Raw genomic sequence first — 24,221 nt, 5'->3', positions numbered from 1 at the left:
ACACTCTAACAGATATAACTTAAGCTACATAGATCCAATTGACATGATTTTAGTGGCATTGGAAAGCTAACTTCTAAATTTTTCCAACAATATATAATAGTATATACTTCTTCTTCAACCTATACGGCCATATTGGCGTCTAACTTGGCTTTTTCCAAGTTAGGCGCTGGATGAAGCACTTACACGCTAAAGCGTGCTGCCAAGGCCACGCCTAACTTCAATTTCCTGAAGTTAGGCATGAAGATCACTCAACGCGCTCCAGGACATGCTGCCAAGGCCAAGCCTAACTTCAATTTCTTGAAGTTAGGCACCAATCCAAGGAAAAGGAGTGGTCCCGCATCCATCAATTATTATGCTCGAAGATTTTATTTAATTTCGATTAAATTTTATTTTATTTATAAATAGAAAAATATATTATTTAGTTTTATAAAATATATTTTACATTAATTAAAATTAAATATAAAAGAAAAAAAATTCAGCCTTTTAGCCTCTCTTCTCTCTTACTTCATTCTGCACTTGATAGTTTTTCAAATTCTAGTTTTCTCTCTGAGTCATGGGCAACTAAACCTCTACTGTTAATGTTAGAATTTCTGTTTATTGTATAGATTGATACTATTACTCTCCTATTTTAATTACTGTTTTGATTTCAATTTCAAGAATTTGTTTTCGTTCTTCATCTTATAAATCTGGGTGGAATGGAAGTGTTACACTTATTCTAATTGAGTTCTTGTAAATCTTGGAAAAGTAATTTATTTGAACAACAGCTTGAAAATAATTTCTCCTAAATTTATAATTATCTGGACTTAACGGAATACGTGACATATAATCCTCTTATATTTGGATAATTAGGGTTTTTGTTGCACATAAACTAGTTTTGAACTTAACCCTCTAATCAGAATCAAGTGACCAAGGAATTGGCGATTGATGAAGGTTAGAGGAGATTAAAAAGGTCTAAAAAATTAGGGTTTAGTCAATTAGAGTTTGCCATAAATTAAATCTTGCATGATTAAAATAGTTGGTAAAAAAAGTTAATCCAGAAGATAAACATCACTGAAATCTTAACTGTTTTACTCATATATTCTTCACACCAATTTACTGCTTGCTTTTATTAATTCTCTGAATTTACTGTTTAATTCAAATTGAAACCCAAATACCATTTTTTGCTTGTCTGATTAAGTGAATCACTCAACCATTGTTGCTTGATCCATCAATCCTCGTGTGATTGACCCTTACTCACTTGAGGTACTACTTGGTACGACCCGGTGCACTTGCCGGTTAATTTGTGGACTTTAAATTTTATACCAGCTGTGTGGGCCAGAATGCGACGGGCTTGGATGATAGGTTGGATTTGATACTGGCCTTGCAATTTTACGCTGGAGAAAAACAAATAAAAGACCTTGAACTTGGAAATAAAGAAATAAAAAGAAAAGTCTCGTGACAAAGAAAAAAAAAAAGAGAAATTTAAAAATTATTATTATTATTATTATTATTATTATTAAATATTAAAGTGTTTCTCTAAAAGTTTTATTTTTACACAACTATCACTTCCTTTTTCTTAGCATGCTACAAAAATATTATAAATCTACAATCCACATTCAAAAGATATTAGTTTCATCAGAATAAAAGCTACGAAAAATCTATGATCTAATTTAGTTATTCTACAAAAATACAAAAAATCATCACATAGTCAAAAGAGCTAATTAATCATGCGAATTAATTAACCAACTTGAATTTGTCTATTTACATTGGCTAAAGATAAGTCCTTAAAATTTTGATCCATATTAAATTAATCTTTGACCTACCCATCCAAAAAATACCGTAGATTTCTACACAGTACATATCGATGGAAAGTCATTAACAAATCCGGTTCACTATTCATAAAGATTGATAATTGAGAATTTAACAACTTTATAAGTTTTCTTTAACAACCTTGCATGTTAGCACAAATTCCCTTATATTAACAAAAATTTGCTGGCCCACAAACGGCCCAGCCCAATAATCCAACTACGTTAACCACATCATTTTCGCTAATTAAACTCTCCCACAAGTCCAAAAAAAAAAAACTCTCCCACGAAATGGAAAACACGACAGCAACAACATGCCATGACAATCAAGGCAAATCCCATACCACACGCAATTTCCACGTATCTTGCTTTAACGATGAGATGTCTGGACAACATCTTATGCTGACATCCTTGATCAGCACCATAAAATTTTCCAATATATTTTATTCCTCAACTAAAAAAAATTGGTGACACAATTTGAAAATGCAAAGTACTAATTCTAATTCTCCTAGACCTTAGCGAATGTCTACCTTATCTATCAATCTAGTATACATACAAAAACTTCAGAAGGAAGAATAAAGCTGCTTTGATGAAGTAACTGTGTGAAGAACATTTCCATCAACATCATAGAACTCAATTTTTGCATCAGACGGAGTCAATTGCACAGACATGAAACCTTGTCCATCATAATAGAATTTTAGGCCTTCTCCCTTTTCTTGAATATCTCCTCTATATGTTTTTGACCCCGCCCCACTAGTCAGAAACTGAATTGGGCTGCATTTAAAAAAAGAAGTTAAAATTGGATATTACCATAAAAGAGTTTCAATGTAAATAAAAAAAGTTAAACTTGTATGTAACTTTGTATGCTTTCGTTGTTTTTCTTTTTTACCTCTTCGTGTCACTAATGTGTTCAAGACAATGGTCATGTCCATTCATGTAAAAATCAACATTATTTGCCTGAAATTTGATAGCAAAGCCATTAGGATTTGGCATAAGAAGGAAAAAAGAGAGGTACTTCAAGAATATTTGCATTTTTAAATTCTATTTTACCTGAAGAATTGGGAGAAGTTGGTCTATAAGTTCTTGAGTATCACCATGATGTCCAATACTTCTGATTGCATGGTGTCCAATAACAATCTTCCATTTTGCACTTGATTCCTTCAATGCCAATTCTACATTCTGGAATTCAATAATCCATAAATAAAATAGCAACACTTTACTGATATTGAAACTAGCATCTATTCATGTTGATTGAAAAGGCAGGCTTCTTTTTCACAATTGCACAAGTGTATATATATGGAAAAGGAATCTTTTCATACCTTGAGTAAGTTGCTAACATAAGATTTTGGTGGGTTAATTCCACTCCAATCATATGTGTGTTCTGTTTCAGTGTAGTACTCTTGAACAAAAGGAGTTGTGTCCACAAAGAACATCTCAACCAGCTCTACAAAAATGAAGAAAAAAAACAAAACTACTTTAGATTGAATTTTATATACATTTTGATGCATATCTATTAAAGAGGTAAAATGTTTGATTCATATGCAGTGGCATAGCGACATTCATTCGTATAGATATCCTTTTCGTTTCTGATCATTTGTCCAAAGGACAAAGTTCAAACAAATTTGGCATTCACAATTCGAAAATTCCTAACTGGTCCCCAACCACTCTAATAACTAGTCTAAACCGTCTCTGTTATTAGTCTAAGCAGTCCCGACACCTCAACAGGTCACCGTTTACATAATTACTTGAATGGTTGAAGGCTCTGATTAGGAATTTTCGAATTGTGAAAAGCTGCTTTGTTCTTTAAATAAATAGTAAAGAACCGAAAAGAGCATTTACTCTAGATAAAAGCGACATCCAATTGAATGTCAGTATGTTAAAAGGCTTTGACAGATAAATAGAGGATAACAAAAAATACCTGCATCTACAATAAATGACCTTAGGCAAAGCCATCTGCAATCAATTTCCTTAAGGAAAGGGCTCAACTGGGCCTCAGCATCCCCCCTATAGTCATGGTTTCCCAACACTGCAAGCCAATTTATGATTTAATTAATCAATTATCACATGTAAGGTCAATAACATAATAAAACTCTAATCTCATAATCAGTAACTTGAACTTACCAGCGTACCACCGTTTTTGTAGGCTCTTAGCAGTGTAGATTTTGGTGAATGATTCCTCAAAGAATGGATCATGATCACTAGTTAGGCCATTGTCATAGAAATTGTCTCCAGTTGAAATCACAAAATCAATGTCAAGCTTCTCTCCTATTTCCCCCATCTACAAAGACAACCAACTTTCCTTTCTTAGCTATAATTATAATTTGCTCATATACAACTTTAATGGAGTATTTTTGGAATATCACTTCTAATAGCTACAGAAAATAAACTGTTTTAAAATAAAAATTTGTATTGGAAATAACAATTGAAATGAAACTAGTCTCAATTTATAGACAGTATCATTTTGACAGAAAACTAATTAAATTTTGCTATTTTGTATAAGTATTTTTGAATTCAAAATCAATTGAAACCAAATATTAGAGTGATAAATTACAAATTTAATCTCAAATTATTATTTATGATATATGATTCCACAAATGCTGATAGTATTTTGTGGGATCCAAAATGAAATGAAAGGTAATATTAGAGATGCTCTATTAAAGATTAATCTTGCGACCAAAAAAATTATTATTCTATAATAAGAAATTTCTCTTAAGAAAATGGTGCATGCCGAATTGTTTTCTGCAAAATAACAATGTTCTAAGAATCTGCAATGATGTGAAGAACATAACATCAAGAAATTTGGATTCCTCAGGACGAGTACATTTATCATTTTAATTTTCGTAATTAAATTATCCGGAAATTCAAATAGTTTATGATAAATCATAATAGATAGGAACGAGAGAAAGAAAGAGTGAAATAATGGCAAACCTGGTAAGCAACTTCAGATTGGTTATATTCACCTCTTCTTCCCCAATCACCAACCACCAAAAAATTAAGAGAACCATCACTTTTACATGGTTGTGTAAATCTCTGAAGCTCTGCAGATGCATAAAGAACCCACAAACCAAAGCTAATAACAACAATAATCGTGAAGAGAAGAAAAGATTTAGACATGGTTATTGTGAGTCTTGAAACAAATGCAAAACCAAAGAGGAAAGATCACTCTGTTTTTGAAAAACGGTTGGTGTTTTCCTACATTTATATATATAACCAATCCTCAACGTAACCTCCTTAGAAGAATATTAATAATCAAGGTACTAAGTAACACAAATTAATGTTAGATCTTGTGAAACTGTGAAAGGGACAGCAATTGTAAGCCACTGGAATTTTTCTATTAACAGTTAATTCCAACTCAATTTTCAAGGAGCATATCTTAGTAATATTTTAATGTTTACTATATTTGGCAATTGACATTAGAATCAACTTGAGAGAGAAACTTGTAATATACTACTACTCACATTACATCTTGTTAAATTTAGTGACATTGACAATGAGATATTGGTCTTCTTAGAAGTGAGAACCAATACAAAAGCAAAGAGTGATGTGTCATTCATATTCAATAATGTGTTATGTGTATGTGATGCATGATAGCTGTATGTCAAAATCAATTACTAGCATAGAATATATATTAAAATATAAAATATATATTAAAAATAAGTTAAATTATAGATATTTTTATACATAAATACATAGTTGAAATATTATTTATTGTTTTCACTTTTAATGGCAACTGCAAAAACCAAACAAGTGGTGCGGTTGATCAGGAAAATAACATGGGTTTGCGAATTGGGAGGCATTAGTTGGTTATATCTGAGGGAATATGCCCAGCATAACTCTTTGCAAATGGATATTCCAACGAATATCCCAATAACATATTCGCATATTTATATATAATAATCATTGTTGATTTTGTTTTCTTTTTTTAAAAAAATTGTATTGTTCATTGATTTTATTTGTTTTGATTATTCTATTAGTTCTCACTTATAAATTTTTAAAAGGTGTAATTATATTTTTATACTATTTTTTTAATTAAATTCCTACAATTTTTATAATTTTCAATTAAGTCTCTAAAATTTTTATAGTTTTTAATTCAATTTTAATTAAAAAAATATATAAAAATTTAATTATAAATTTGTTAAAATTATAAAGATTAATAGTATTTAATTATATTACATTATGTTATTAAAAATAATTATTTTTTATAATTATATAAATAATTATCCAAAAAACAGATATAATAAAATGATCGTATAAAATGCATTAAATTTAAGCTATATGTTTTAGGTTTCCAGGAGGTTTAGTTTCTTTAGCTAATCTTTCAATAGTTAAAAATAAATTTCAATTCAAATATTATATATCAACAAAATATTTGATCTAATAAACTACTATCACTATAAAAAAATCTAATAAATTTAGAGTATTTATCGATTTTGGTTCTTAAAAAATTTTGGACCAGATATTTTAGTTTCTAACTAAAATTAATTACTCGATTGGTCCTTAATAATTAACTCTAATGGAGGACAAAATAATTCTTGAAAACTCTAATAGGGGATAAAATGATCCCTAACCTCCTCTATTCAGAAACGACATTATTTTCCCCTAATTTCCATCATATCTCGCCTAACACTAACAGTCTAACACTGTAACTTCAAGCTATATAATGTATACTCTGCAACTTCAATGTTCACAAGAAGAAAAATGCTCAACTTATGCTCAACCAATTCATACTCAGAAAACTAATGACTATGTCTCTCAAATACTTGTCGTCTTCAATGGATCCCATGAATATTGACAGCAAGTCTGATTTGTTAAGACCCGTCATTATCGTCACCATCTCTCTCCTCCTCTGTCCTATCATCTCCATGATCACATTATCTACCACTTCGATCGCTTCCTTCAGCTTCTTCTCTGAAGCAATGTTCAGTAATTACTTCAATTTTCATATGAACGGCAACGACAACATTGCTCGTTGTACTGATAGCTTGGATGTGAGATCGAAATTGTCTGTCAACTTGGACTTTAGAAAAGAAGGAATGAAGCACTCGGGGTCCATTCCAAATGGGAATTTACATATGATGTCGAAGAAAAATCTTCTCATGATGTCGTAATGTCCAACAATCTATATTGTTTGTCAGAGAATGGAGAAATGTGTGCCCATGGGTAGTTGTGAAACTTGGTCTTGAGAATGTAATGGACATTGTCGGGGTTGGAAATAATGTTGTTTGAGGATGTGGAGGTAAATGCTTCTGGTGAGTGAAGTGCAGAGGAGGTGGATATACCAGGCACAGAGATTTAAGAAGTGTGTGATCCATGACATGTTGAGGTAGGTGCAACACGCGTGATAGTTACACCATGACTTGATCTTGGAGCTGAATAGAAAGAAGAAAAAGATGGAAAAGAAGATTGTGAAGGTGGAAAAGGAGAGTATAAATGTTAAGGTTACACGAGATATGATGAAAATTGGGGAAGAACAGTGTCATTTTCGAACAAAAGGGTCAAGGATCATTTTATCCTTTGTTAGAATTATCAGAAATCATTTTGTCCGGACCTAAGTGACCGACAGAATTAATTGTTAGAGACCAATCGAATAATTAATTTTAGGTGGAGACTAAAGTATCTAGTCAAAAATTCTTTGAGAATCAAAATAGAAAAATAATTAAATACTCATAAATTTAAATAAAATTTAGTTAACATGGATCTTAAAGACATATGAAATTATTATTATTATTATTATTACTATTTTTTTATGAATACAAAACAAGTAAGTGGTGTGCTGCATTAATTATTGAGTTGAATTATCCAACATGCATGAAGTGATAAACTAAACTATTTTGCCCATTTGTGTGAAAGGATAAAATTGGTGACCATTGGAGCAGCATGGATTTTCTTAAGCTTGATGGATTATCAATCAGATGCGCTACTTGTAACTTGGTTCAGTTTTCAAAGTACTGTAGTTCTTTTTTTGGGATGTTTTTTTTTGGTGATTTAAGTATTGTATCACTACAATAATATAGATTATTTTTTAGAGTTATATGTGTAAAAAAAATTAAAATTTGTCAAAAAAATAAATTTTGAGACTATTTTAACTATAAAAATATGTTAATAAAAATTTTGTTAAAAATAATATTTTTAACATATAAGTAATTGTGAAAAAAATTTAAATCTTATTTTGATAAATATTAGCTGTCAAAAATAATTTATTAGAAAAATTTAAAAATATATTTTTTGTGATACTTATTAACCGTCAAAAATACTATTTATTTTGACACTTATTGACCATAAAATATTCTCAACAAAAATTTTTAATAAAGAATGAGATGAGATCTTGAAATTGAAGAATAAATTGAGATTTTGAAGATAAAAAATGAATAGTATGATCCCAAACTGAAAGCAGTGTGATGTCAAAATTGAGCCCAGAAAATAAGAGAAATAGTAGAGTAAATTGAAAACAAATAAGTGTCAAATTGAAAAGTAATTTTTTACAATCAAATTATTCATCAAAAAATAGAAAATGTGACATTTATGATATTTGTCAAAAATATATATTAATTTTGACATTTAATTATAGTGTTAAAAAATAAAATATTAAAAATAATTCTCTTTTCTTATAGTATATAGTTCTAAAGGAATTTAATCTAAACTTCGAATTATTTAATTATGAAAATGAAATGTTGGGGAAATAAAAAGAAGTTTTGAGTAGTTTATTTAAAGAAATTAATGACTATTGTAAATGTGCCTAATTAATTGTGTACTAATTGATTACTTATTATGAATTGATTATTGATGTTAACTGATTGATCGATCTATTGTTCTCTAATTAATTATTTATTGATTTATTTTGACTTATCAACCCCTATAATTTATTGATCTACTGTTGATTTAGTGTTTGTTTGGATATTATTATTTTGATAAAAAAATCTTTTTTTAATGATCTTTTTTAATTTTTTAATGTGTTTAACAAATTTTTAATAGTAAAAATAAAAATATTAAAAAATAATTTTTTTTAAAAAATTACAATTTACATCTTTTTTTAAAAGATATTTTTTTAAGAAAAAAATATTTTTTATGTAATGAATAAATAAAAAGTACTTTTATATTGTTATACCTAAACATAATTGATATATAAAAATATCTTTTTGCATGGGATATTCAAACATAAAATTACTTTTACTTTTTTCACAATATCTTTTAAAAAAACATAACTCGAAAAAAGATCTTTTCTTAAAAACTCACCCAAACAAGTCATTAGCCTGATCTATCAATATACCGTAAACATATTCCAATTAATTGACGAACACTCTTTTGACTGATGCCAACTATATATCCGACCTACCTTGACTCATTGACTATCTGCTAATCTATTAACTGATTACCCTGTGACATCGGTCATCTGACTAACCTACCAACTAAGCGTTAAAAGACTCGAACCAATCTATTAATACAGGCTAAGCGATATTTCAAACGACCCCAACTAACTAACCAACCGTCTTCCCAATTCGAGAAAAATAGGTAGACTAACTACCTTATGACCTACATCGACCTACCGATCGACTATCAACCTCTTGATGTTCTATCACGATGGCCTTGACCTATTCAGACCTACTACTGACTGATTTTGGCCAACACAAATAACTAACCAACATTGGTAAAATAATCTCGACCGATCATTGAACAACATTTACTGACTTAACCTGGCAAATCATGATCGACTAATGTTTGATGGACGACTTTAAACTGTACAAGTCGACTATCGTTACCCATCTTTAAAGTATCATTTGGAAGAGAAGCTGAGATTGAAAGATTGAGACTGAGATTGGGAGACTGAGACTAAGAGACAGAGATCGAAATAAGTTTTAATATTGTATTTAGTGTAAAGTGAGAGATATAGACTGAAATAAGAATGGAACTCTAATTTAATTTACACAAAAAATAAAGTTAAAATTAATTAATTAAAATTTGGGTATTTTAGGTATAAAATGTTATTAAAATTTCAATATTTGTCTCCAAAAAATTCAACTTTCTGTGTCTTCACTTTTTAGAGGTCTTGAAATACTAAAATTTTAGAAATAGAAACTGAAATTTTAGTACCAAATTTTGGACCAACAAACATGATACTAAATTTTAATCTCTTAATCTCCGTCTGAATACTTTAAAACAAACACTACCTAAATACCTACTAACCAATCTTTACGGACTCTTTTGGGTTATGAAATTCTTGATTCACATATATAGGATTGATATTATTGACAACACTACATATTTTTTTTATTTAATTTAATAAAATCTTTAATATTTATTACAAGAACGTTAGATGTTGTTAATTTTTTTAATTTCATAATAAAAATTAAATATTGAGACACAATTTATTTCGAATAATTTATAATTTCGTGATATTATTTGGGATAAAACAAAAACTAATTTCATCAATATATAGTGTGTTGTTTGTAAGAAATAACAAAAATATGGATAAAATTGAATTATCTGCATATCTATTCATTTACTGGGCTATCATTGTATGCATGGAGAAAGAATAAAGTGGGAATAGAAGATAGATACATCTCATTATAAACCACCTAACACTGCATAGTGAATTGTACAATTATGAAGATTGTGGAAGAAAATTGGCTTTATGTTTGGGTTTTTGTTACTTTCGGATGATAAAAGTTGATGACGCATCACGCATGTTTGAAGAGAAATTGACGAATAGAAGGAGCAGATTGGGAAAAATGATACTGGGAGGAGTTTCAAAACTCATAAGATTAGCATGAAGCTTCTTTCTTTCATTCATAAAAAAGGGGATTAGCAACGATGTGAAGGTGAGAAGCAAGGAAACAAATTAAAGGCATTGCAATGGACTGGGTACTCTGCCTCGGAGGAGGACCGAACCAGAGTGAGATGTTTCTTGGTTTGAAAAGAAAGAGAAGAAGCAAGATCTAGATTCTAGAGTCTTAAATGGCTTAAATGGGTAAGAAATTGGGTTATCAATGAGAGACTTAAATGGCGTTTTGTGGGTGGCCAAAAGGATATGGGTATATTATGAGCTAACAAGATAAGATTTTTTTTTTTCTCGATGTGTACAAATCATTATTAAAAATATTTCCTTGGGTGGCGTTTGTTTACAAATATAGACATATAAAATTGTTCTTGGCATATACCAAGAAAAAAAATTATGTTTAGTAAATGAGATATAAATAAAAATATTGTGTTATGAGAGCTAAATTAATATTTGTTTATATCATTCTAATAAAAAAAAGGCATGTACTAAGTAAAGAATAAAGATACATTTTTTGTAACCATCACTATCAAATTTTTATAATTAAATTTTTTATTATATTTTTATAATTTTATGTGAAAAATAAGATAAATTTAATTTTTTATTATTTGTTATGTTTTATATTCAATTTATCTCTAAATAAAAATAAAAATACTAATTTTTGTATATCAGTTTTTTTATGTCTTATTCTTAATGTCTTTGATATTGTTTTGTTATTAAAATCAAATGTAACTATAGTTCCATGTCCAAAAGTTAAAACCTAGAAATATGACTTTATGGGATCTGAGATCAAATTTCTTACCATGAGATTGAAGAACTGATACATAATAGGTGCGATTTGTGGTGATCACAAATTTGCTGTGGCTATGATGCCTATATTAATTGCTACAATTATTTTTTTACACGTAAACAAAAAGATTTTTTTTTCTTTGCCTTCTATATTGTTAATCACGAACACTAAGCAAGGACGGTAAATATATGGTAGTTGATAAGTTTTTAAATGATGCAAATTTATGTTAGAAAATTTAAAAAGAAATAAAAATCTTATACAACTCTTCTTCATTCTCTCACTGTTACACTCTGAACCGTTCAACCATGACTACCTGCAACACTTGTTTTTTTTTTTTTTTTGATAAGGTCTTGACCAAACCTGACCCATACTAGAAACTAATCATAACCTGAACACCCGATCCGGTATCCAAACGGTAACCCCTCCAATACTGTAACACATTTTGATCTCTAGCTCCCTCTCAACGAATCTTTACGCGCGGGAGCAAACCATTGGTGGTGCATCTATGGTAACTTGACTCCCTCCCGCCAAACGTGCTTTGACATAGGTGCTTCATGGATTTTTATTTCTGTGTGTGTTATGTCGCTGTTGTTACTATTGAAGTCTCTCTTTTTCTAGTGCGGTCTTTGTCCTTGTCGAATGTCTCTGTAGAGATGCCCATTTGGTTGATGAAGAAATTGAGATTTTCGACGATAGATTCGGTACTACTTTTGCTATGTAATAGCCATCGTATCTCCACAGTAAAACAACAAAATTTGACTTATTTAATTTTATCAAGACAATTTAACCACACTAAAGAATACTTCACTTATCACCATTTGATTGGAGAATCAATTCATAGTCACCATTAGCCACCATAGCCACGGCCATCAGAAACACAGCCTACATAATAAAGGTAACCAAAAGGATTTAAAATGGTGGGTCCATGTTTCTTGAAACAAACTTTCACAATATAGAATCTGATAGGAAAGGCATAGGGTGTTGTCTCTCTTATTGTTGAACCATGGAGAAGACAGATATTATCAAATTTATGGGAATACATCTTTTTAATTTTTTTCTCTTAATTGTTATTGTAAAATATGATTTTTCATTATATATTTTTTAACTAAAACCAAGTCAAAATATATAAGAAAAGGTGTTAAATAATAAAAGATCATATTTGATAAACAAATTGAGAAAAAAAATTGATAGAATCTATTTTCCAAATTTATCATTGCATTCATGTTTCTGATCATAGGTTTTTTTTTAGTCATGATGATCATAGGTTTTTTCTTTTGACATGATGATCTATGTTAATGCTTTACGAATTCATCATTGAATACATCTTGGGTTTTTGACATTTGTATCAAAATCTTCATATTAGTTAGGTAAACAAATAGGCCTAGCAAAATCTTTTTCTGGCCCAACTGAGATGAAGTAGATCCAAGGACTAAAACCATTTCTGACCACATTGAGACCAAAATAGTAAAATATAAAAAAGGTTCTTGGACTAAAAAAGAAATTTTAATAAAACAAGTTGGGTTGGTTTAATTCTTAGTTCACTAGTCTGCTTAAATAAGTGTCGGAAGTTTGAATTCCGTTTTGTGCATGCAGCAATCTATTGGCTAACGACAAACCTTAAATGGAGCTCACTACCGTGACGAATTAGTCATTGGCCTACTGGATTGAAAAAATCATAAAAAAACTAAAAAAAAAGAGAGAAATAAATTGTTATACTACCAAAATAAAATAATTGTACACATATATTCAATTACATACCGATATATTAACAAAAATAACTGATTTTTACATTGACGATATAAATTATCTTAAAAAACGTATTTGAAAGATTATGTAAAATATCTTATATTATCAGTGATCGAAATTAAACTCAAAAAATAAATAAATAAACAAAGGTACATCATTTTTGAATTTAATTATTAAAACATTGTCACCATATGCTCACATTTTAGAAGAGTCAAATCCTTGTATATATAGTTATATACACATAGGTAATTTCACAAATGTCAACATGATTAATGTTAGTTTTCAAATTACCCTACTGCCTAGTGACTACTCTCTGAAATTGATTGTCGGTTTAAGCTTTCCCTAGCTAGCTGCGACTACTTGCATTGTGTGAACACTTTATGATTGATCCCTACTACCATTAGTTTACTTAGATTCTGATATGACACATGTTTGAAGCAAAAGGCACTTATCTTAATTACTTTCAGGTGAATAATTATTATTATTATTGTGGAATTTCTAAATCTGAAAGCTTTAATTAACAACATGAATATCTCTATCTGCCAATGCATGCGGTGTATGTAATTTCATAACTGGCCAGTGGCCACAATGCAAGTTATACCTTTTTACAAATAGATACATTGCGTGTAAGTTATGTAATTAATATAATCATATATATCATGTTTGAAAGTGACCTGCCCATTATGCTTGAAAGTATTTTGTAGTTTCTTATATTATGACGAAGAATAATAATCTATTATCCTTCTACATCTTTGTAATAACAAAAATAATCATCTTTATATGCGTATATATAGTATGTGATTTTCTGATTATTTCGGATAAACTACTACCTGGCCTCTACACTTCCTGATTATATGGAATCAAGAAACTGTCCTAACCGGCATATATCTTGAAAGAATTCGATGCCTTTTTTCTATCAATTATCTTTCCTTACAGATTAAATTGAAAATTGTAATAATTTTTATACTCAATATCTCAATAAATAAATAAGGTATTGTCCAATTTAGTCATTAAAATTTGTAATGTTCACTAAAATAGATTTTGAAAATGACTAAATTTGTCTTTGAATTTACAAATTATGAATCTTTGTACGTTCTTAATTCAACAGTAAAATAATGTGGTTCACTCTTCAGTATATATGATTGAATAAATGTCTTAAATTGGTTAATTAATTTATTTTTATAAGTTGATCTTATATTGATGTAGATACTAAAAATAAGTTCAATTAATCAATTTGAGGCACCTATTTAATCATACTAAAATCTTAGTCATGTTATTTTACTATTAAAAATAATGTCACATTAAAACTGTAATATTCCAGGTCAGTATTGTGTTAACTACAGTTGAATTATGAACAAACGTAATAAAAATTCATAATTTATAAATTTAGGGATCAATTTAATCATTTTCAAAAAAGCCAAAAATTATTTGATGAGTACTGAAAATTTTAAGGAACAGGACATAAATAAAAAGCTTTACTTATGTAACATAATCTACTTTAATATGTTACTAACAATACAATAATGAATAAAAATTAAACTCTGCTAAACATAAACTATGCCAGATTTCTGTGTTAAATTTTGATTATATTCATCTTTAGCATCAGTCTTATTGCCGGCAAGAGAAACTCATTTGTTGTTGTGATTGTTTTTATTTTTTATTTGTTTATAAATAAAATAAAAATTGAAAGGCACTCCTAGGTTTATGTATGACATGATTTCGTTCTTGGTAAGTGGTATGGTAAACCTTTTAGCGTTATAATAAATCTTGAAAGCAACCATCCTTGCATGCATGGTAAAGGAAATTAAAATTCAATGTGTGTATTTATTTTAGAGCAAACTTAAGTTTACAAGAAAATGACGTAAAGATCCCAAAAACCAGTATGAAGATATGAGATAGTGACGATCCATAGAAGGAGAAGAGATGAAGGGCCCAAGACACCTTGGATGTCATGGAGGTCAAGGAACTTCAATTTTTTTTAATTAATGTCTAAGATAGCACATGAAAGTGATTTTGAACTAGAAATCATTAGGAATAGTAAGAACACGTACAACGAATGTAACAAACAAAATCATGATGTGCATTAAGGAGAAAGATTAGGAGAATGAATAAGAATACTCTATAAAAGGGAAGGCAGAGTTAAAAGGAGTAAGTGTAGTTATCATATAATACAAATGAATTAATTTAAGTATTAGAGTATTTTTGCAATATATACTTTTTATAATCTTCTGAATTTGCTTGATTTTTATGCAGGTCTTCTTTTCTTTTCTTTTTTTATTTATCTTAGGTTATTTTTTTATTTTTGGGTTCACTAAGGATTAAACTTAACTTTTCGAATGGAGAATTCTGATATCATATCATGAAACTACTCATCCCAAAAATTTAAATTGATACGAAAAAGTAACATAAATAGTTATATCTCTCACAACTACAAACTCGAAAATTAAAAAAAGCTCTTAACAGTACTACCAATAAAATCCATACATATATTCAGCTATTCAATCATGCCACACAACGTGATCACTAGTAAAATATGTTGGATATGCACAAAATAAATATGATATTTTATTCCCTTCATTACTCACAAGGAACGAAGAGAGAATTTCCTATTAGAATTATTTTAATTTCATGCATTTTGATGCTTAACTAATATGTCCCTTAGCTTATACCAAAAGAAACAAACTAATATGCTTTAGTATGATTCCCCTTGTCTGTAATAATTTTAATTCGTCCATGCAAAAGTAAGTAATTGGGAGAAAATAGTTGCTGAATGACATTGTAGTGATCAAGATTCAACATTGTTTGAGTGATGAGATTATTATCTACTTGTCTTCCTCCCCTCTCTTTTATACCCACTACGATCAAATATACATTATACCCTTTAATTGCATTGGTATTTCATATTTAATTAAACATGACACACTACTTTCCTTCTTTTTTGACTTTAAGAAGATGCCTATCATTTCAAGAATATATGGCACAAGCCGTGTCTAATGTATACTTAGCCCCTTTAATTATGGTTGGGCTCTTGGAGATGATCCATTATTGATCTTTTAATTACTTCTTTGATTACATTCAGATTAATCAAAATATTATATAATATTTTAGTATGATTGGCTTGGACCTTTAATCTCACGAATGAAATTAAACTAAGTTAAAGTAGTGATTTGTTTATTAAATTCATCCATAAACAACCAGATAGCTAATTTTAAATAATTGTAATGAATAATTATTAATTTATAATTTTAAAAAAATAAATTTTAAATAATTACTAATTAATAACAATTAATTAATATAGAGTACAGTTTAAAAATGCTTGTTAATTTATTGTTGGCTAAATCTTTATTGGTTACTTATTAAAGAGATCGATAGATTAATGATAAGGTTTAATTGGTTTTAATGGGCAGACATATACAGTCGCTTCGAAAGGGTTGATGTTTTCATGATTTGATGTTGAACGTCCAAATATAGACGGTTTACCAGCATAATATAATTATATGGGAAACATAATTTTAATATATTATCAATATAAACACATTTATACATATATCAAATTGTATATTGTAATATCTAAAGAATAATTTTTTTTTTTGCGCTCATTATGTGTTGGAAAAATTTGAAAGAAGAGTGTTAAGGAGTTAGTAAATTTTATGATTTATAGTTATTAATTAGTTATTATTGATGTTTTAATGATGTGAGATTTCATCTAATGGTGTGAGATTACTCACTTTTCTTTTGCTGGTTAAGTGCTAACTAAATTTTAATAAAAATACTAACATCCTAGACTTTCTCAATTTAAAATTCAGATTGATTGACTAACCAAATTTTAATAAAAATACTAACATCCTAGACTTTCTCAATTTAAAATTCAAATTGATTGACAACGAAAGTATCAAAAATAATTTTTTCCTATAATTTGTGTAATTAAATAGACAAATTAAAGATATTCTAAGTAATAAATACAATGGCAAAACTTAAATAATTAAACACTAAATTTTTATCATGAAAAAATCCTCAAAAGAAGGACAAAATAGTTTAGAAGACTTAGTTCAATAAAAATTTTTACTGTTAAAATAATTAGTACATAATCAGTCTTTTTATAGTATTAGAAAATCTCAGCAATTAATACTATATCATTAAAACTGATAGAATCAATATAAACCTTCTATAAAGTAAGTATTTTAAATTAGACAAAAAAAATAGAATTAACAAATTATATCTTAATATTCATCTCTACACAAAAATAACATACTAAATTTTCCTAAAAATTTGAGCAAGTTTACCTCTTAAATAAGATTAAAATAGCATTGTCTTTTTCCTCTTTTTTTTCTTCTCTTTGACATGGTTCTGCACCTCTTTCTCTCTCCAAGTTTCTTTTCTTCTCTTTTTTTTGGTGGAATGAGCGCTCTCTCTCCCCCTCTCTCTCTCTCCATCTCTCTCCTTTACCAAAGCTATAAACCACTTCTTAACTTTCTTTTATTTATTTTTGGTTTAATTATTCTATTGGTTCCTATATTTTCGTAAAATTTTTAATTAGGTCCCTATATTTTTTTTTCTTTTTAATTGATTTCCTGCACCAATTTTTTTTTTCAATTAAGTCCCTCTTAGTAGTAATTGGCTTAATTTTATAAGAACTCAATTAAAACAAAAATTGGTACAGGGACCTAAATAAAAAGAAAAAAAAGTGTAGGGACCCAATTAAAAAAAATTTGGTGCAGGGACTCAATTAAAAGGAAAAAAAATATAGGGACCTAATTGAAAATTTTGCAAAACTATAGGGACCAGCAGAGTAATTAAACCTTTATTTTTATTTAACTTGTAGGTCCCAATTGAATTAGGGATCTACCAACAAATCTCCCCATCGTCGACTTAAGTGGGTATAGGCTATTCTGCCAAACCTGCTTTCTCTTTGCAAGAATTAAACTTCATTGTAGGTAAACTCTTAGACATCATATTTGAACTATTATCATCAGTATGGATGTTCTCAAATGCATATGATTTCATCTCAAGTGCTTAATGTATCCAATGATACATCACCTCTATGTGCTTCGATCTGGAATGAAACGTGAGATTCTTGTTGAAGTGGATAGCACTTTGATTGTCACAAAATAATACAAACTTCTCTTGATTGATGCCTAACTGTTATAGAAATTTCTTCATCCACAAGAATTTTTTAGAAACTTTAATAACAACAATGTATTCTACCTCTATAGTAGATAAAGCTACACATTCTGAAGTGAAATTGCCACGACACAACTCTCCCTGTAAAAGTCATCATATAATTAGAGGTGGACTTTCTTGAATCAAGATCTCCTATCATATCTACATCTATGTAACTGATGAGTTTGGAAAACTCTTATTTAATTTTGATGATGAACAAACATTATTGAAATATTTAAATACAAAATTATTAATTTAATCCTAATTCATATATGCTTAATTAATAATTTTGTTGTGCAGATTTTGTGCTGGGCTGAAACAAAAGAAAATTAACAAAGCCCAACTGTTGCATTATTGGTTCAGTTTTATGTTTGTAATTAAAGCTAGTTATAATTGGGCCAGAATAAATTGTTGCAAGCCCAAACAAATGCTTTCCATACTTGATCCGAAATCAATTTTATCAGGAAAGCAAATGTTAACCAAATGGGCCAGCTTTGATCATAATGTCACAAGCCCAAATTATATTAAGAGAATAGGTTCCATTCTTGGTCCGAAACAAAGGAAAAATGAAAGCATAGTGCTTCCAACGGAACCAAGCCTCTAACAAAGTGATGGATTTCAAAATCTATTACATTGTTAAATAATGCATGGGGAACATGAGAGAGAAAATTCAGCTGAATTGATTGATGGCTATTATGTCAAACACGCCACTCTATGTTAGGGAAGTAAAAGCAAGCTATTCCCAATTAATTTGCTTAACCACATTGCTTTGCTTTTCTTCAGATTCTTTTCATTCTCTCTCATCTCTTTCTTCTTCTTTCTTCGGTCCTTGTCCAGGAAACAATGGAAGAAATGTTCTTCAACCAAGAAAAGGAGGAAGTTGCATGCGTCTAAGACCATCAAGCTAATGATGGCAAGAAAACACATCAAAATAAAAGTGAGCTGTGGCTAAGATACTTACCAAATGTGGTTAGATTTGGTGAGGCTATCTTGAGCCTTATATGCTCAAAAATGGAAGAAGAAGATTCGGCCAGCTAGAGGAGATTCTTGAAGCATGGCTTGTCTTTGATTCTGCTCAACCACCACAGGGAGTAGCTAGAGTGGCGAAGTGATGGTTGAAGGCAGAGATTGAAGTAGATGAAGTCATTATCATCATGAGGCATCAAGGGCCAGAAATCCATCTTGGAGAGGAAGCCAAGGATGGAGAGCCCGGATTGATGAAGGGTGATGATCAAGAAAGGACTAGAGGTAATTGCATGTTGGTTAATGCATGGTTATCTCTTCTCTCTCTGTGTGGCCGAACCGGTTCTGTGTTTGTTGAAGGAGGAAGAAGTTGGTTCGGTTTTGGCTTCAAGTGTGGAGGCTTTCCTCTTCTTTAAAAAGAGGGAACAACCACTGTTTGAAGCAAGGAGAAAATTTGAGAGTGCAAGGCACAGAGTTCTCAGAGCTACCCGAGCTAACAGTTTTTCTCTTCTCCTTCAATGTATTCTGTTTTGTAATTTTTCTGTTTAATTTTGTCATGTCTTGAGTCTCATGGAAAAAGGCAAACAAGTGAGGTTTGTATAAAAAAAGCCATAGAGCGAAAAAAGGCAGAGAGTGCAAAATTAAAAGAAAAAGCCATAGATGTCTTAGAGGTCCTTTGTTCATCTATGTTGTGTATCATGATTCTGTGGGAATCCCCTTGTAAGTTGGGTTAGCACTTTACAAGTTGTAATCAGATTGATTATAGTGAAATTCCATCATGTTTGTGATGGAGACTGGATGTAGGCTGCACTGCACTTAGCAGCCGAACCAGGATATATCTGGGTGCAATCTTCTTCTCTTTCTACTCCATTTCTGTTTTCTACTACACAGGAGCAAAAGTCAGAATTATCTCGTGCCAAGTGACGAGACAAAACAAAAAGTCTCGTGGCAAGGGACGAGACAAAACAAAGTTGCTCGTGTCCAGTGATGAGCAAAAATAGAAAAGTCTTCTCTGAAGGTCAGCAAGTGTTAGCATAAAAAAAAAGGGGGCTAAGATTCAACCCCCCCTTCTCTTAGCCACTGAAACCATCAGTAACTATCTAATACAGGTTGTCACTCCCAAAACATAAACAAACACTATAAGAAAAACGTTGAGTATTGTCGGATTTACTAATGGAATAACGAAAATAATCTTCTGGTAAATATATTACCAGTGGATTTACCGGTAAAAATAATCTGACGGAATAACACTCGCCGATAACCAATCACTGTCGGATTCTGCAGCGAATTCTTTTCCCAAAAACTATTTGATTACTGGCGGAATATTTTTTCCAGTAATTTTGGCGTTATACTGTTTTGTTTTCCTCCTAATTACCACCAGATTTTTTCCTCAGTAAATCTGATGGTAACTTCAATTTTTATTTACTTTTTATTTTTTAACCACAATTACTAGTCAAATTCTATTTTTTTAATTTATTTTTTACATAATTAATATTCAAATTCTAAATAATAGAAACTAAATAATGATTTTATTAAATATCAAAGTACGAATAAAATAAAAAGTCAAATAAATAAAATACAATCAAATATTCTAGAACAAAACCCTAATCACTACGGATCCTATTTGTATTCGTCGTCATTCCCCTAGTCCTAATGAGGTGGCGGACTAAGCGGTGATATCGGTGTTCCACCAGCAGCGCCGCTGCCACCAGTGCACATCTGCTCCTGCTACACCTCCATCTGTTACTCCATCTGCTGAAGCCGCTCCAACTCCTGCCTAAGCTTCAGCCTGAAGGAATCTTTGTCTGACATGTGTGTGAGGATCTCGTTATACATCTCCTTATACTGCTGCAGCTGCTAAGCTTGTTAGTGAAGGCTTTGAGTGAGATTCTGCACTAGCTCCCTCAAATTGACACTGTCCTCGGGATCTACAGTGCGACTAGTGGTAGAGGCAGATGAAGCCCTCAATGTGGAGGTCCGGAGGTTGTTAGTGAAAAATGATCCCAGCCTGTAGACACGATTCTTGTACGGCTCAGATGCAGTCTTGTGCAAAACTGTGTTAGGATTGACGACTGAATCAACAGAGTTGTTGTCATCCTCTCCAGTATGTTGAGTTTGCTGGGTTGTCTCTTCCAATCTCTACATGTAGGACTCTTGTGTAATGCATGTTATGAATAAGATGGCAGTTAATTGAAAACTTTACATCAAATAATATTTACTCACATAATGATCCGTAGACCATTGATCAGCAAATCTCTCATTGTTCTCCTTCAAGGTGTGAGTATACTTGAAGGTCTCCACCATCGTCGCATCGCGATCTAACAACTTAGACTCCACATGTTGAAATAATATGTTAAATCAAGTAATAATAACATTAAAAATCAAAGACAAAATGAATTTAATCACTAAATGAAACAAGTTACATACCAGCTTGGCCTTTGTTTTCATGAAAGTCGTTAACCCACCGATATACTTCGACAACCTGACCAATGTCCTGTTAGTTCTGTTTGTGAGACGACGATGCTTAAGCCCATCATCAGTCTCCCAATGGATGTACAATTCTTTCTTAATGTCCGGGCGGAGCTAAATAGTGAGGTGGTTGTGCCTCTCACATACATCCTCCATCATCTGCTAAAGTCGCCTAGCCATCCGATGGTCGAAAATCTTCATGATCATGACATCGTGCGTCTTGTCCCACATAAATTTCTCCCGCACAACGAATATTTAGCACTAGTTAATCGAAATTAAATACATAATTAAATAAAATAAAAGATATAAACTAGCAAAGATTTGAATATGTTAATTTTTTACCGCCCACTTATGAAATCATTGCTCTATGGTTTCAGTAGGGATCTTCTTGTAGCTTGGCTATGGGTGATCGTACATCAGCTTGATGACATTGGTACACTCCTGTGTACATGCATTGCCAGTTGGCACAAACCTATCAATGAAAAACTTAAGATTAGCAAGCACATGTGTTGAATAAGAATATCAAAATAAATTGCATTTAAAAGACATTAAAATAGTACTCACCAAGTGGTAGTGGAGGGGCATCTGACTGCCATCTATGAGAGGATTACGACATCGCAATGTCTGTCCCTAGAGGTGGCTCGTCGTCAAAGTAGTGGACTACTGTGCAGGTGGAGGTGGTGGAGGAGTTCACTCTTGTGAAGCAGCTGAAAGACTTCCTGGTGGTGGGGGTAGCATTGCAGAAGGAGTTATGTAGTTGAGGTTAGGGACTATGATGAATGATCATGTGCACCTAATGCCTATGGCATCCTCGGGGTAATCAGAGTAGAAGGCGATGACTGAGAAGTCCTACGGGTACCAATAGACAGGCTCCTCCTATCACGACCGCAAGGCCGATTCGTGACACCTCTGCCTAACTTCATGTTTGCAAAGAGCATACCAGCAAACACATATGTCACAAAAACAATATAATAGAAGCCTCTTCCAAATTTAATTTTCATTTTTTTACTAGCCAAACAAGGGTTTTAACAAAAATTTGGCAGAGTTTCACCTTAATTCAGAGACTTCAACCAAAGAAATTTATCAAATTTTCACATAGAAAACAGTTGCAAGCATTAATTAAAACAAGCATGCATTCAAGCAAATATAAATTCTTAATGACATTGAAGAAATATATAGTGTGAGTTCTAAGTTTGCACGTGGATTAGAACTCACACAATAGCACTTGATGGCTTTATGTCATAAATATAGAAAATAAGTGTTCAATTCACATATTTTAGTTTGGCTAAGATACTTCAAAGAATATACGCAAGTTAAAACAACTTAAAAAGTCAACAAGAAGCATAACGACACTCAGACATGATAATCGAGTATTTGTGAAGTGAAATGATGAATGAGAATTGAGTTGATGTGTGAGTGAATTCATTGAGCAAAATAAAACATTGGACTCGCACAACAATCTACATACAATTTCAAATTTATTCGCATCACCTATTTAACATAAAGTGAAGAAACATAGGTACTATGTAACTTAGTAAGAGAAACACATTAATTGAAAGAATTGTTCAATATAACTTGAAAAGTTTCTAGAAAGATGTTAATAAGTAAGCTTACAATCCAACTTCACAATTTCAACGCAATACGTTAAATGACCTAAATTATGTGAAGTACCAACATGCAAATAATTTAGGTTCTAGTATGTCCACAAGGCACAAACTTGATAATCAAAGCAATACTCAATATGAACAAGCAACACCAAGTAACAAAAAGCATCATTCTTAATTAATTGCCTAAACATAGATAATTAATTCAAACCACATGGTAACTACAACATGTAATTTAAAAATCTAAAAACACTTATAAAGACAATTTCACAAACACTTGGCCTACACAAATATCAAATATACAAAATCAAAACAATCAAGTAGTAATTGACAACTTAAAGTCAAGTCAATGCCATTCAACGCATTTTACAAGAAATTTTTAGCAAAAATAGGCATTAACAAGGGAAGTCATCAACACAATCAAGCATTTAACCAAATAATTCCAGCAACATATTCATCAAAATTGAAGAAATTTCAAATACTTCCAGCAGTCTCAAAACCTAGTAACTGATTCTAATCCTATTTTAACCACTTAAATCTATTAAAATAGAAAATAACTCTAACTAAGCTAACTAACTAAAAATCAAACTAATAAAACTAAAACTAACCAAAACAGAATTGATAAAAGAGATTTGATTAAGAGATTAGATTATAAAAATAGAAAGAAAATGAAGAAAAGAGAAGGAATTTTAGTGGCACAATATTGTTGCGAAAGCCAGAGACGGCGGACATTGGTCACTGGAGTTGCGTCAAAGCTCGCCTGAAGAAGAGACGGATGATGAGAGGGGGTTGCCAAACGTTAAAGGAAATATAAGAAGGTTAAAGAGAGAGACGAGAGGGGGGAGGGGAGGAGAGAGAGTGTGTGTGTAATTCGAAATGAGGGAGAAAAGGATTCTCAACTTAAACTTAGGACTAGATTACCGTTAGATTTA

General features: G+C 30.8%; 1 protein-coding gene across 1 annotated transcript; it reads right to left on the bottom strand.

The window, feature by feature from the left end:
• Positions 1 to 1,937: 1,937 nt before the first annotated feature.
• On the bottom strand, positions 1,938 to 5,336 carry LOC112802395 (purple acid phosphatase 17). Its single transcript, XM_025845591.3, has 7 exons — positions 4,713 to 5,336; positions 3,906 to 4,062; positions 3,703 to 3,810; positions 3,104 to 3,228; positions 2,835 to 2,963; positions 2,674 to 2,741; positions 1,938 to 2,558 (listed from the first exon to the last, which is right to left on the bottom strand). Exons 1-7 carry the CDS (start codon positions 4,896 to 4,898, stop codon positions 2,348 to 2,350), a joined length of 984 nt encoding a protein of 327 aa, XP_025701376.1. The 5' UTR covers positions 4,899 to 5,336; the 3' UTR covers positions 1,938 to 2,347.
• Positions 5,337 to 24,221: the final 18,885 nt, after the last annotated feature.

Source organism: Arachis hypogaea, chromosome 5 (assembly GCF_003086295.3).
Source record: "Arachis hypogaea cultivar Tifrunner chromosome 5, arahy.Tifrunner.gnm2.J5K5, whole genome shotgun sequence".
Classification (NCBI taxonomy): domain Eukaryota; kingdom Viridiplantae; phylum Streptophyta; class Magnoliopsida; order Fabales; family Fabaceae; genus Arachis; species Arachis hypogaea.
Note: the sequence above shows the minus strand (reverse complement) of the source record. Positions and strands in the feature narration are given on the sequence as shown.